This window comes from Synchiropus splendidus, chromosome 15 (genome assembly GCF_027744825.2).
Source record: "Synchiropus splendidus isolate RoL2022-P1 chromosome 15, RoL_Sspl_1.0, whole genome shotgun sequence".
NCBI lineage: Eukaryota > Metazoa > Chordata > Actinopteri > Syngnathiformes > Callionymidae > Synchiropus > Synchiropus splendidus.
This window is the reverse complement of record NC_071348.1, coordinates 14,658,739-14,674,488: the sequence shown is the minus strand read 5'-3', so window position 1 is coordinate 14,674,488 and position 15,750 is coordinate 14,658,739. Positions and strand designations below refer to the sequence as shown.

General features: G+C 43.5%; 1 protein-coding gene across 2 annotated transcripts in view; it reads right to left on the bottom strand.

The window, feature by feature from the left end:
* Positions 1-461: 461 nt before the first annotated feature.
* LOC128771905 (glutamate receptor ionotropic, NMDA 2D) overlaps positions 462-15,750 on the bottom strand; it is a 72,237-nt gene continuing 56,948 nt past the window's right edge. For both annotated transcript variants that reach the window (XM_053887763.1, XM_053887764.1), the window contains exons 15-16: positions 9,454-9,689; positions 462-9,298 (exon numbers count right to left, since the gene is read on the bottom strand). In XM_053887763.1, coding sequence (XP_053743738.1) covers positions 6,119-9,298; positions 9,454-9,689 — 3,416 coding nt within the window. In that variant the 3' untranslated portion in view covers positions 462-6,118. The remainder of the gene's footprint in view (positions 9,299-9,453; positions 9,690-15,750) is intronic.

Below are 15,750 nucleotides of genomic sequence, written 5' to 3'. Positions count from 1 at the left end.
CAAGAATAAGCCATTTTGTTCAACAGGCAAAAACTACTTTCATCCTCACAATACAATGCTGTACAGATGTGAGCATATGAAGGACGCTGAGACACATTTTTAAGTGAAACCATTATTTTTATTTATCAAAAATATGAATGGACGGGAAAATGATGTCGCCCCCCAAACGCTACAAAAAACAAATGTGGTGATGACTTCCCTCAAAACAAGTGGCATTTTCCCATGACCATTTCAGGGCACTGCTTTACCAAACAGTTAAAATTGAAATATCTGATACCATGAAAACACTATGACCGAAGGTGAGCAAAAATTACATGAAGGAAAATGAAAGTATACGAAAAATTGAAGTTTGATTCAATGAAAAAAATGTATATATATATATATATATATATATATATATATATATATATATATATATATATATATATATATATATATATATAGCATTTTGAGAGCACACTTTAAGGAAACAAAGAAAAACGTCATGAAAGAAAAATATTATATACTTAAATTTCATATATTCAAGATGGAATTACAATCTTAAAATAAATAGAAAGGAGAAACTGGATAGAAATACAGTACTATTGCACGACAATGTCAATAATTTTTCTCCATCAATATGCAGAACCAACTACTGTTCAATAAAGAAATGTCAAACCCTTGAGCCGTCATTGTCTGGAGGTGCCAGGCGTAGCAAGGTAGCAAGACTGTGAGCTACTTCTTTGCATCGATACAAACCCAAGGGATTTATTTGCCTGAACTCTATGACGCTTCATTTGATCTCAACTGTCAAACATTTTGTTTGAAATCGAAATATATTTACATAAAACTAATCATGCCTATTTCCCCCCTTTTTTTTCTATTCATGACTGTTCTATTCTTTTCAATTATGTTTTGGGGGGTTTTCTTGTTCAAAATAAATGTAAAAAATATATTATGCCCTTATATCTTATGTACATGTTTTGTCACTTGACTTATTTGTAAATAAAGTATATATGGAATGAAATTTGATGTGACCTTGATTGCATGGCAAAATTCCATTTGTTAATATGCTTACTTGTAACATTTTCTATTTCATACTCCTGCTGTTTTTTCCGTCCTTTCATTTACAACACCACACTCTGTGGCAGATGACATTTTGTTGCCCACCCATGGGCTAGAGAGAAGTCTGTGACTGATGAGCCAAATTTTCATTTTCGACACTCCTCACACTTACTAAGATCATGCGATAACTTTGCATCCGATACCTTTATCAAGGTTGATTTACTATGTGAAATCTATTTCTAATGAAAGAGTTAAACGTCTCAACGAACCGAACCTTGATAACTTCAAGGTATGTTGTGAAAGTCTCTTCAGATACGACACTGTTCCCACCTCTCAGGCTGAGTGTGAGGTGTGTTACTTTCTTTGACAGTGAGGGAAGTGGATTATAACCGGTCAGCGCCGGCCAGATCAAAGCTCAAGTTTGACAAGGAACAAGAGCCCACTGAGAAAAGTGTGCAGACACACACTTTGGCAGAGACTCGCCTGTCAAAATGCCAGAAAAGTGCTATTTGAGCTCTTCATAAATTAGCGGTGAAGGAGCTAATAGCTTGTATGGAAAATCACTCGCCGCCAGCACCTTGAATGATGTTATCATGGAAGAGAAGATGGAAGGAAACACATCACACCCGGCATCAATTAAAGAGAATCATATTTTATGAAGCAATTCTCAAGAAAGTTAAGTGCAGCACTGACTGTCCAGCCCCACCCCCGACAGACAATGTCCAGTCAACTATCACATTTGAGTTGAGGAATAGACCAGGCCTGTCTGGGCTTAGAGTCACGGTATCACTCTGTATGCCTTGTAACCCTAAAAAGTTCTGTTGTATTAGAGAGGTTCCAAGGCCTTGAACACTGCTCAAAAACACACACTGAGGTCTCCTGTGGGTCAATGTGTCCGGTCACTGAGGCAGACTTCTTAGTGCAACGTACAAAACCTTGGACCTGGTCAGGTGTTTCCTTGATATAAATCACGGCATGTTTAGCCAATGAAGACCCTGTTTAATATCTGGAACACCACTTGTTCTCCCCCCAGGTCACAGGCCATAAGAGAGAAGGTGTGGTTGCAGGCTGCACCAGGACTTCAGTGCGCCAACTTCACTGCACTTGGCTGGACTGGACTGCATACTGTCAGCGGAAATCAAAGCACATCGAGACGTCACACAGAAACAAAAGATGAGCACGTACATAACGTTCGACACGGAAACCAACTGACTACAAATGGAGCGACAGAGAACAGCCAACAGTACATACAGATGAAACTATCTTCCTCAGCCATCCAGACTTTACATAGAAGACACCCATGAGACCGTGTTGATGGTTTATTGTCATTCTTCAAATGAAATTGAGCTTTTGTGATTGGCTGAATGTGTGTCGTTGGGAAATTGGGCTGCAACAAAACAAAGGTGAGTAACAGGATCATGCCAAAGTGGGTTCACTGAGGTGGGCCTGCTTATTGCAAATACATTCTGTCTTGGATACACATGGAGACAGTCCTGATCAGAACCAAGCATTTGGGACATCATGCCATGCAGAGTAAAGTTATGATTAAAAACAAAAAAAAAAAAACTAGCATGGTGTTATCCAAGACACAGAACCAGTCCAGTCTAGATCAGTATCAGGCACATCACCATCATTCTGCCGCTCAGCACTTCCTCACTGAGGCTGTTTGAATGGCCCCATTGATTCAGTAACAGAGCAGAGGAGAACAGAGCAGATCTTTGACCAGTGCTCTCTGAGAGAGGTGAAGGACATTATGCTATATTACCCAGCAGGCACCAGGAGGTGGCGGTGCAGAGGACACCATGGCAACGCCATGTAAATGCCATGGCAACACCATGGCAACTGTGGCCTCATTTGCCCGCTGGTAGGTGGTTCAGCCCAGACTTGCTACAGTGGCATGGTCTTTAGATACACACTTCAGTCACATAACATCAATTGTTTCATCGATTAGGTGATCATCGGCATCATCAACAACAATCAATCAAAAGGAGCAAGAACACAGTATCTACTGGTCTCTGTTTTGTTTTGTTTTTTTTGTTGTTTTTTTTTTTTGCTAAGTGAGCTGCTTTTAGTATGACCAGGAAATAAAAGCCAATGGTGGAAATAATTCAAGGTGGCCTGCAGACTGAGATGCTGAAATAACAGATCAAAGATCTGAAATGAAACAACCGAGCAAGACGAGATAAAGAAAAGTAAAGTCGAAAGCATCAAACAATAGTGTTAGGTAGTTCGAGAGGAGTGACAGACTGATAGTTTAGTAGATGACAAATGAATCGATTTTTAGACTTTTACTTGTCTTCTTTTGTCACAGGCACTAATGTTTTCACAGTCATATAGGAGGAATCAAAGTTCGAAAAAATGATTTCTAGAATTGCTACAAAGCTGAACATTTAAAACTATTTCATCTACCACTTCCTCCAAATATATCAAACTAATATATATATACCTGCATGTATATATGTATATATTTATTTGTACATATAGAATTCTTTTTAAATGATCAAATCGAAAATACAATAAAATATTTCAGTTAAATCACAGTATAACATGGTACATTCTCAAAAACAGCATATTTTAATTTTTTTTTAAATAAAACAAAAGTAGGCAAAAGATTGATAAGATTCACTTCTGTTCATGCAGTCACAGACTTAAGTATTAGCGCCTCAGTAGAAATGAACAATGACACACCAGGTTTGAGCCCTGTTGACTGATCACATACGGGTGTCCTACAACTGTTACTTTCAGCGACTGACTCCAAAGAATGGCTGCAGTTGGTCCAAAATTACAACTTAATCACAATTGCTCATTGAGCTTTCATTCAATTCGACATGCAGTGATTCAGATTTTAAAACATCAGGGGTATGCCAAAAATAATTTCTGGAAAATTCGGAATGAAAAACCCAAACAGTCCTCGGACAAAGCAATCTGTGTGCAGATGAAAGGACTGTGCTAGAAAGGGGACTTGAGAAGGTCAACTAACCCTTCGATCTGTGACGACATGCACAAACACAACACACAGCCCCTCACATAGCAACACACCCCCCTCACCTTCAAGCCAATATCAACAGCATCCAAAAGCTACAAAGTTGAAAAGTAAATGTTATTTTGCTACATCATGTCAAAGCTACATTCAACTACAGTAGAAGAGCTGGGCTGTGGCTGGTCTTAGTATGTGAGATGAGCCTGTTATCTTATGAAACGCAGTGTTCCCATTGCTAAATTGGCACAGTTTACTCAGTAAATGGCTTTTGCCTCACCTAGCAGAGAGAATGACGCTAAAACGCAGCACAAGTTTACAGTCCTCTTTACATACATCCACCATCCACCGGAGTCACGTCTCATCAGCTCATGCCATAGTAGCTCTTTAAATTGAATAAAAATAAAAGCACATCCGATTGTGGCATGAACAATGTTCTATTACTATAACATGTCAGATGCAAACACATCTGCTTGAAATACATCTCGAAACCAAACAGTCTTCTAATAATCAAAGAAGGATTCATTTATATAGCTCTTAAATTAGCACTTTAAATATTCACAGTATATAGCTTCCTTATCAGGTGTGTGGGAATTTTAATGCTATGTAACCAGAGAGTATTGGAGGTTCATTGTGCTTCAATGTGTTTCAAAACTCGTCCATGATTTTTACAAGAAGTGTGTGTTGAATTAAAAAAAACAACAACCCAATTTCAAACACAACAAAAATCTATTTGTGCACCAATTAGTTCCCCTAGCTGAAATAATTATATCACCCACAGGCTTCGATGTTTGAAGATAATTTGAATATTATACAGCCATCTAGTGCCAATTACTGATATTGCACCAATCATCCATTTGATCCAGCTACGGGCTGTGAAATGAAGTGTAGCAAGCGTTCGAGGGAAACCTGGAGACCACTTCCCTTTCGCAGTGTAAAAACATCATCAACTGTTCCCACTGCCAACACAAGCCACATTCAGCCTTCCTTATTCAACCGACAAATATATTGATCGGGTAGAAATGATGGTGGGAGAGCAATTTTAATAAGGAAATAAAAGACAGACATAAGAGGATGCTACACGTATTTTTTTGTTCTTATTATTTCTTTTTAAATATAAGATCCTTTGTGTTCAAATACCGTTATTGAGTGTTCCATTTCCATTCAGAATCAGAGGTGACATGTCACACTCCATTAAAAAGAAGCGTGATTCCTGCTCAGTCAGTTGGATTAAAAGGGTTTATAGTAAAATGAGACATCACATAGACAGTCCTGGGGTAGAGCTAGGTGGGTCACATGGTGACATGGTCAAAGGGTACATGAACAACTCTGTCCTTGCTGCCCCGTGAAAACAGAATCTGACATAGTGCATGAGAAGTGACTGAATTGCTTCTCATTTCTGATTTACAAAAAGTCTCTTTGACTCCAAGAAGCAGTCCAGCAAGCTTGTTTAAAAGCTATGAGCCATTGATAACAGTGTTTGTTGACACGCCAGTGGCATCATTTGGGAGTCATTGTCTCCGACTTTATCACACCAAAGTGTTCTCATGCCAGAGGGAGGGAGACGTTTTGAGCCTGTGTCTGCATGTGTTATGTGTGTGTTTTGCATGTGAGTGCATATTTGTTTGTGTGAGTGTACAAATATATATGACATCATTACTCACTGGTTGGAGACTACACTTATCCATAGTTGTTACTCTGGGAGGGTAGGAGTACAGAAGATGACATCACAAAGCTCAATTCAGAGCGAAGGAGAAGTTCAGGTGCAGCTGAGCCCAGTGATGTGGCCTCTGCGTCACTTTCGTCATTAGAACTATCCAAGGTGAGAAAGCTCACCCTGGTGTTGCGCTGCACCGTTGCCCTCACAAGGACGCGTACAAAGGAGCAAGTGGCAGTAGGGTTGCTCAAACACATAGCAGTGTTAGCAGTAGGGCTACTGTCCACGTTTATTCCTGCAGTGATGGCCGCTAACTGATTACTGATGTTCACCAAGGCAGCAAGCTCTCTGCACTCATCCCTGGTTTCTGCTGCCATGGCACCACAGTTCTCAATAGTATTGGTGCTTGCTTCTACGTCTCCCTCTCTCCTCTCCCCCTGTCATACTTCACTCTCCAGGCTGGAGAAGTGGGCGGAACCTCGGCGTGAGCACAGACTCTTGGCTTTAAGTGGCAGATGGGGGGAGTAGAACCTCCTGGGTTGAGGCACAGAGCGAAGTCTCTGGTATTGGAGCTTGGCACTGGCAGCAGTCTGAGCATGACCCTTGCCAGCCCTGCCTACTCCTGCTGGTGGAGACACAGAGGATGAAGAGGGAGGAGGAGGAATGGGCATCGGGAGAGATGTTGGGGACATAGATGGCTGTTGAGGTGGGGACGGTGATGTCTGGGGTGGATGGTCCGCAGGCTGCGCGCCAAGGCTGAGGTTAGATTGGCTGCCTGATTTGGCTTGAATTGGATCTGATTTACCGGGGAGGGGCTTTGGGCGGGATCCTCCACTGAAGCTGTGACAATGGGGCAATAGCTCTTCCTGGCTATGTGAAAGTGTGGTTGCCCCTCTCTTTGGGTGGGTGGTTGGTGACCGCCTGTCAGGATGTGGGTATGGGTGGGGATGTGGGTATAGGCTACAGGAGCACATTGTGACCCGTCCAGCATCTCTGTCCCTGCTGCGGCTTTTGCTTTTTCCACCTCCACTCTTCCATTTTCTTTCTCCCTTCACAGGGATCTTGTCCATAGACCAGTATCTTCTTGGTGGTGGGAAAGACGTAGGTGTTGGTGGCCACTGTGAACCTAGTCCCCCACTCCCTCCTTCAGATCCCCAACCCCCACCTGGCCCTGAACCCCAGAAATCTGTTCCGATCCAGCCCTCTGCCCTTGTTCCTAGTAGAGAATCATCACGGCTGTTTATACTTCCTCCTCTTTCCCTGGATGGGTATGTGCCAAAAAACCATCCACCACCACCTATGCCCCCTATATGAGTGCTACTGCCTCCTGCCCCTCCCTCCCAGTACCTCTCAAAACGCCCAAACTCTCCAGACGAGCCATCATCTGAGTAACTATCTTCTGGCCTTGTCCTGTCTCTCTCTGACTCAGAGACTGCACCCCTTCCTGTCCTCCTGCCTCTCTCACCTGACTGTTCCCTGCCTCTATTCCTAATTTCGTCTTCCTCATCATCATCATCAGCATCGTCTTCGTCATCTTCGTCATCATCACTGTCCCATTCGTGGAAAGACAATCCCTCCCTTGTCTGCGCTTTCTCTTTTTCATAATGCATTAGCAAGGGTCTTCGCTCCCCACCTCTTCCTCCAACCTCTTTATCCATCCCTGTACTTTTACGCCTCTTATACGATGGCAACAGTGGGTGTAAAGATGATACTGGAGTATTTGAATTATCTCCTCTGCCATTCACCCAGAATTTGACTGATGCAGGGAGTTTGTTCAGGTTAGGGTACCGTTTACTTGGTGGACGATGTCGAGAGTGAGAGGACTTGGACCGTCTTTCTCTGCTTCTACCACTGTCATCCTCATCCCTGTCATTTCCTTCCTTATCCCTGTCTCCATCCCATGAGTCCCGCCCCTTTTCTCCAAATGTGCTCCTGTACTGTGCAGAAAAGGAGGTATACTCTTGCAATCCGTCCCTGTCTCCATCTGCATCTCCTTCCCTTTCAGGCTCCGCATCACCCTCCTCTGGCTCTGAATGTTTACCCCCAATTGATTTCTTTCTCTTTTTGGTCTTCAAGGCTTTTTTCTTCTTCTTCTTTACCTTTCGTCTCTTCCTTTCTCTCTCTCGTTCTCTTTCCCTTTCTTCCCTCTTTTTCCGTTTCTTATTCTTTTTCTTCTTCTTTTTCTCTTTCTCCTTCTCTTTCCTTCTCTTCTTTTCCCGCTTCTGTCTCTCAGAATCACCACCAACTCCACCACGCTCTCGTTCATTCCAGCTTGCCCACCATTCTTGAAGTTGAGACAGTTGGCTCCCCCTTCTCTCGCGTCCTCTGTCTCTGTCTCCCCAGGATGTGCGTGGTTTCCTGGGAGGTATGGGTGGTGGCAAGCGACCGTGGCTGAATGACCGAGGACGGATGGTTGAGCGCTCCCTTTCCCTTCCTCTCCCAAGCAGGAGGCTTGATTCTTCTGTCAGTTCCTCATCGTCATCATCATCCTCTCCATCAATTCCGCCCGTCCTGTCTCGTGTACTCCTTGAAGAGCTATAGGAGTAGCTTGGTGAAGTGGAGCGTGAAGATGAAGCAGTTGATGACGTAGATGTAGAAGAGGTGGTCGACGAAGAGGTTGAGGAGGTATAGTGCAAGGATGCCGAGGGAGAAGGAGGAGTATATGAGGGGCTAAGGGGTACGGGCACGGGAAGTGAAATGGGAGGCGATAGAGGGCGTGCCCTCCTACCGCCTCCTTCCTTCACTCCATCACGGGCCTCTCCCCTCCGCCCCAGTGGCAAAATATTTTCATACAGGGGTCCTCCAGGCTCTTTGGTCTTTTTTGGCCTGCGTTTTCTCCAGAAGGATGAAGGAGGAGGGGGAGAGGGATGTGGCAATGGAGGTGTAGGGGGTAGAGGGGCCTGACTCTTCGGTGGCAGCCTGGGAGTTCCCAGAGATTTAACAGGCCCTTTCCCCTGACCTCCACTGCCAACTCCCCCTGCCCTCTTCCCCACCCCATGGTCCATGCCCTTTTCTGAATAGAAGGCCACAGTGGTGGGAGGAGGCTGAGGGTGGCCCCGGGGCAAAGTCTTGGGGGTCTGGGACCCTGCTTGCTGCTCCATGCAGGGTCCCAGTCCCTCAGGGTCAATGGGACCATAATACCTCTTATAGCCATCAAGTCCCCCACCCCCGCCACCAGCTGGAGCCCAGTTTTGTGGGACTTTCTGAGTAAACGGTCCCATGTCAGTGATGGTCCCCCTGACAGCCATTGGATTGGTGGCTGTGCCAGACTTGGGCAGTCTCCATCGATCCACAACAGCCAGTCTGCGATCTGGCCTTGGCAAAAATGTGGAACAAGGAAGGGGTGCCCCCGAAATAGGGGTGCTGGAGGGACCAAGTGCTGTCCCAGTATGCACCATAGTGGGAGGAGAACCAGGTAGAGGTGTTTTGTAGACAGACTGAGCCTGTTGCTGTGATGGTGGTTGCTGCTGCACCAAGGCGATGGCTGGATTTGTCATAGAGGTTGCAACAACGTGTGGCTGGGAAGAGACTGCAACCATTGCCGTGTGGTGATGAGAAGACAAAGATTTAGGGCCACCTGGTGCTGTTTCATCTTCGAAGCTGCAGCAGCTATACATGCCCTAGAAAGATAGAACAATGGAAGGCATGAGACAAAATATAAAAACCTCATTGAGTAATGGAAAAAAATATTCTGCATATATCCATACTCTCAGAAGTAGCTGATCATTGCAAAACCTAGATGTTGAATACAAATATATACATGCCAAACATTTACCCTGCTGATTGCGAGAAGAAAGTCCAGTTTGCCAGAACTTGTGGCCATGCAGTGGCGTAACTTCCAGTAGACCAGATGTTCCCAGGCAAATACCAGCAGACTGAGGCCCATGGCCACTAGCAACATGTAGAAGACCCCGGCCATATTGTCTATATCCAACTTGCTGCTCATCACCTCGATTTTGTCATTGTGGCAGATACCAGACAGCCAAAGTCGCTCCAGCATCTCGATCTCATCTGGAAATTGGGAAAGGGGGTTGGGAATTGGGTGGAAAAGAGAAATTATTAGAAGATGCAAAAACAAATCAAAACACAAAAAAGCGACAGCAAGAGTGAAGCAGGCATGTGACATTGCTTAAGAGCGACTTTTAACTCACTGAAAAACCTCAGCAGGTGTTTTTGCACCGCTCAAAATCCAAATACAGACACAAAACACATGTTCTAGAGATAGTTAGTCTACAATCAAAGGTGACTTGTTGAGGTCACAGGTCTTTAATAGAAAAACCGAATGCCATAGGTAACAAAGAGCAAGGACTCTGGGACAGTTGGAGTCCAAAATAATGAAGAAATAGAGAGAAGTTAAATGGCATGGACAACCTAATCTCAGCATTGTAAGCAAGAGTAAATGAAACAAGTAGAAAGCGAGCAGAATGACGCTTAGAGAGTCACACCAAACATGGAAAAAAATATAAGGTCAAAAAGATAAAACCAAATCCACTCTCTCTCCATGAACATGCCAAGGCAAATTAGAGAGGAAACAGGCTCTTGTAATGACAGAGGACATGAGAGTGAGATTGTGTCATAATGACAAACAGCGGAAGGATGAGAGGAAAGAACAAAAGGAAAAATGTGAGGAGAATAGTGGAGAGAACTGATAGGGAGGTACGTATTCAGAGGCCTGAAAAGATCATAATCATTTAATTGTGCAAGAGCGATTGTCAGAATCTCTATCGAAGTGTGCTCTTGTGGATTTCAGATCTGTTAACCTGTTGTAGACCAGACACAGTACCTGGCTCAGGGTCTCTGATCTCACAAATCCACTGAGTGTGTGACACAGTTCAGCAGAGCTGCAGTGTGTGATCCATGATCAAACTGAGGATCCGACGCTATTAAGAGATGCCGTCCGGCGCTGCAGTGACCAAGACGCTTTATTATAGTCAGCAAACCTCATTGCAGCATAAAAACTCTAGCTCTGGTCCTGATCAGCTGTGTTTGTGTGGAGCATTTGCTGCGATCTGTGTAATCAGTCTAATGTCTCGCCTAGTACTATCACTGGTGTTTGCAATGAGACATTTGTTTTTTCAGTACAAGGAATATGTCATGGTTCCACTTTTATTTTGTCCCTAGATTCCTGTTTAGTTTCTCCCTCTTTCCTTCCTGTTCCTGTGGCACACGGCTGGAGCCAAACATCCTCTGATCACCTGTGTATAAGAACACCTGAACTCCAGCAACGTGTGCCAGATCGACTCCTCTTGTTCTTCTTCCTTGTTTCTTCTCGCTTTCTGTGCGCTTGTTTACTTATTTTGATTACTCTGTCTGAAACCCTGGTGCCTGAGTTAGTGTTTTGTTCTCCCTTCTGTTTCTGTGTTTCCTGATTTGTTTTGTGATTGACTATCTCTGTTCATTGTGTTTTTATCTCGCTGTTTACAGATTTAAGTTTGTTTGATTCTCCCGGTTTGGTGACGCTTTCTGTTGGACTCTTATTCTTCTTTATGGACTTCTGCCGGTTTGGTGACTCTTTGATTTTGGACGTTCTGACTACGCTTTGTTTCTCCCAGTTCGGTGACGTTTTCTGTTCTGGTTTTATTGTTAAGAATTATTAAATATTGTTCCTTGCTTTGCACCTTGCCTCCTGTAAGTTATTCATCACTGCACTTGAGTCCCACCCCGTGTCTTGAACCTTAACAGAATATTATACATTGTCCAACTTAGCGAAAGTTACTGCAATGATCTTGAAAAAGAAAAAAATACACAAAACAAACAAACATACAATAAACTAGTAAAGCTGCTATTTTTGAATTCAAAGTCAACTTCAGGTCTTGAGACTCCAACGGAGTCACGCTTCCCCAGCTGGTTTGCTTTTTCTAATCGCACCAAGAACAAAACCAAGGCGACAGTAGGACAAATGGCATTCGAGTTTGTCTAACATGCAGGGGTTGGACAAAATTTTCCTCCAACCCCTGTATTACAATATGGACTGTACATCCTGCTTTATGGATTGGAAACATGGTCCTTAAACAAGGCCCTGGCTGGCAGAACAAATGGCTTTGATAGCAGGGCTCTCAGAACCAATGAAAACATCAGGTGGCAGACCTCCAAAGTGTGCTTCAAGCCCGCACCTGCCAGCCCAGAGCATCCAGCCTAGTCACACAACGCTGGTTTGGCCATGTCGTCCGCCTTTCCCCAACCACCCGACAAGAGCCGTCCTGTTTGACCCGAAGGCCATGGGCTGGAAACGACCATGAGGCAAGCCCTAATGCACCCAATGGCTCGACGTTGTTGCAGGTGACTTCCGACAAAATGGAGTTACCGTGAAGGATGGAGAGCAGCTGGCACAAGACCGACACCCAGCCCTCGCAGGAGTCCTAACTATCTAACTGCGCAGTTCTGTATGATACAAAAAAAAGATTTAATTCATTGATGTAGGAGCTTTTAAGGAATATGTTAACAAGCTTGAATATGAGGTGTGTGTAGCCCTCATTTTCTCTGAATGTGCTTATCACTGCTGTTTCTAACTTTAGTGATGGCAAGCTTCTCTGCCTCTCTAATGCAGCTAGCTCAGGCTTGCCAAAACTGACAGGTGTGTCGAACACATTCTACTTATGTCGGGCCAGTTCAGGTCAGGTCCTGGCTCAAGACAAACTTGGACTTGGCATGCACTGACAACATTATTAAATAAAGGCCAGGGCATGGATGTGTGCACTCGTGCAAAAATATAAATATTTGTGACATGCCATATGTGGACTGGTGCTAGACAGAAACAATCGTCCGATCAGCGGCTGTGCAGTAAACTGTGACGCATACAAGATTATTATTTCATCACAACATGACAATCCTTTCACCTTGCAAACCGGGGTGTAGCTGCTCAAACAGCTTTTAGATTTCCTCACTTCCAATATACTCTCAGACACCAACCCTTTATGCAAAAGTATCCAGAAAAGCTGGCTAGAAGCAGGGCTGACTCAGCAGTACTGCTGGTGTTAAGAAATGAGCCGTAGTGATGAGGCATCTCCTTAATACTGAGTGAACCAGGGACAGGCAACAAGAGACAAACAATACAATCAGCGGGCACTTACCAGCACACGCAACTGAGCTGACAGCACAAATGTGAGGTGGTAAAGTTCAGAGAGGTTTCTGAGCGTCTGGGGACCATATTCTGTCTGCCAAGTCATTTAATGTGAATATGGATGTTTTTGCTTCAAGGATAAACACAAGGGGCATCTGCTGTGATGGGAAAGCCCAACGAAATAACAAGCAGTGTTTCCACTGAGATGTTTTTCCCTCCTCGACATGCACAGTTCAGTCGTGGACATGGTTTCTAAACAACACAATAGTGATGTAACACCGATTTGCTTTGGGTGAGGGTGCAAAGACCTTGAGCCCGAGGGCAAGCCTTTGGAGTGTCAGTCCCCTCTGCTGCCTCATCCAAACAAACTAATCCTCTTGTTTGGTAATCCACAGCAACAATGCCTTCACATGATGATAACGCTCAGCATTTACACAGCATACACATCTGTATTAAGGGATTTGGTAAACAGACACAAGCACCGGACATGCTAACATAACAAACATAACAATGACCATAAACCACAGGTGGGGCATGTCAAATCTATCCGGGCTGCCATTCTTAGCACACACGCTCTTTGGCAGCTCTTCTTTTACAGATCTTGACACGACCTCAAAAAAAATAAAATAAAATAAAATAAAAATATGTGACATCACTTGAAACCTTGGGTACGCACTTCTAAAAATATTTTCACAGATGGCTAACTGAGCTCTTTTTGGTCAAAATTGTTCCACTGGAAGTGATAACATCAGTCACTTAACTTTGCATTTCCATTTGACCCTTTCCAACAAACTACGAAGTGTTTTGGCCACTTTAAGTTCTTCATCTATTAAAAGCTTTCTTTTGTGTTGCAAGAGTGCTGTGCTGAGAGAATGTTGTTGTTTTTTTCATCTTTTGGTATAGTTACGTTCTTTGCATATGTTTGCAAAAATCAGTTATTTGGGCTATTTTTTAAAGAAAAAAAATCTATTATGATGATTTATGATTTACTTTAGATAAAGGCACCAACGCACAGAGATATGACAAACTGTTATCATAATTGAATTAGTCTGTTTTATGATGACACTTAACATAATGAAACCTGTTCAGTGCATTACTTGTGTTTATTTCCAACATCAACAAAGGCTGTGTTTAATTGTTAATATAAGTAAATTATCCATCTATGTTCAGTTAACCCCCCTCATCCTATTCACGGTTGGAGGGAGTGCTGGAGTCTATCCCGGCGGTCACTGGGCAAGAGTCAGGAATGCACCCTGGACAGGTGGCCTGTCGTTGCAGGGCACACACACCATTCACACACACATGCACATCTGTGGGCAATTTTAAAGTGCCCTCCTTCACACAGCCAAATACAGGAAGCTCTTGTAGCACTTGTGAGCTTCCCAATGTTCTTACATGGTGTTTGTGATGGACAGACCATGACTAGCACAGGGACAACAAACGGCCATTCAGGTTCAGATCAGGCACACCGTTCCTCCCAATCACGCCTCTGCAACATTCTCCGTCATTGCCAACATGTGCATTGAAGACTCCCAAGAGGACAACAGAATCACCTGGTGGACCCCCAAAAAAGACCTCACCAAAGGAACTGTTCGCCCGGACCTACTGGCATGTTAAAAGTCTTCTCTCTCTCTTGCCACTTTTACTCTTCTTGCCATTTTTTTCTCTCTTAGCTCTCTGATGCACTTTTGCTCCCTTGAAACTTGTTTCGTTTTGTCCATTTTTACAAGATACTTGCAACTTCGCTTGCACTTTCACATCTCCAGTCCAGCCACTCCATTGACGCATATCATCCATCATCGCTTCATCTCGTCATTCCCACTCATCCTTCCATCCATCGCCACAAAGTAAGATGCTCTTTTTCCCTGTGCACAGATTGGTGTGTCGGGCTTCTTATTAATCTGAGGTTGACACATCTTTCCCATCAGGTTTGCGCACGCGTGTGAGATAACTTTGACATTACATCACAGCTGACTGCAATGTAGCATGACATATTCTTTCCTGTTTCTTTCTGTTCTGCTTTTCTTTCCTGGTTGATCCTGCCAGTAGCATATGCTTGTCTCAAAGACTAAGCCATGCAAGTCTAAGTACTACTAAGTTCTTTCCAAGCTGTGCATGGAAGTGAGCCTCACCAGATCCAACTGGTAACGCTTCACCTCCTGCACTAAAGCAGGCTCCTTACCTCACACTGAGGTGACGTTCCAGGCTCTCAACATTGTAGCTCCCTGTATCATTGAGGTACACACTCGGGAGGCCGATATATATTTTCATTTAAAATCACAGTTTATACTGTGATGCACTACTCCTCACGAATCCTTTTACCACTGGCTTCAGATTAGCACGATGGCACAGAAGATATCAGCATAACATTTCTGGTTGGTCTGAATGTGAAAGAGCTCTGTATGTCATTTTGAAAAACAGTACTGACTTGGCTTCCACTCTAAAAACATGGTCATGTCACCTTCAGACATCCTATATGACTGGTATCATAGAAATATTTTAAAATGCTCACAGTTACAATAAAATACCCAGTTGACAATATTAATGGAAGTACTGAGAAGTAGCTTGCAAAAATAATTCTCCCATATATATTCTTTTATCTCTTTAGCTCCTCATCTGTGTCAGTAGTCCGCATTTGAAGAATCACATCTTGGGTTCAGAGTATTTTCAGGTATTTCTCTTTGGTTACTTCTCTCTTCACACTTTCTCACTGTCGCTTTTGGCTAATCTGTAATGAGTATAAATCTGTCACCTCCCAAGATGTGATGATCCTTTTTTTTTTTTTCCAATTCTGACTCACATAAATAAATCCCTTTTCCACTCCTGAGCTGAAAATGTGATTGCAAGAGAGAAGTGGGAAAGTGGAGTGGGGTAAGAAAAAGTGAAGTGTGTCCTGAAAAATGATTCAGTTGTCTCCACTGTTGTGAGACAAACAAATACTGCTTGAGCTTACTCCTCTTTATTTACTTGACTTGACTCTGATTAAGAAGGCCAAGCCACCATCTGTGATGT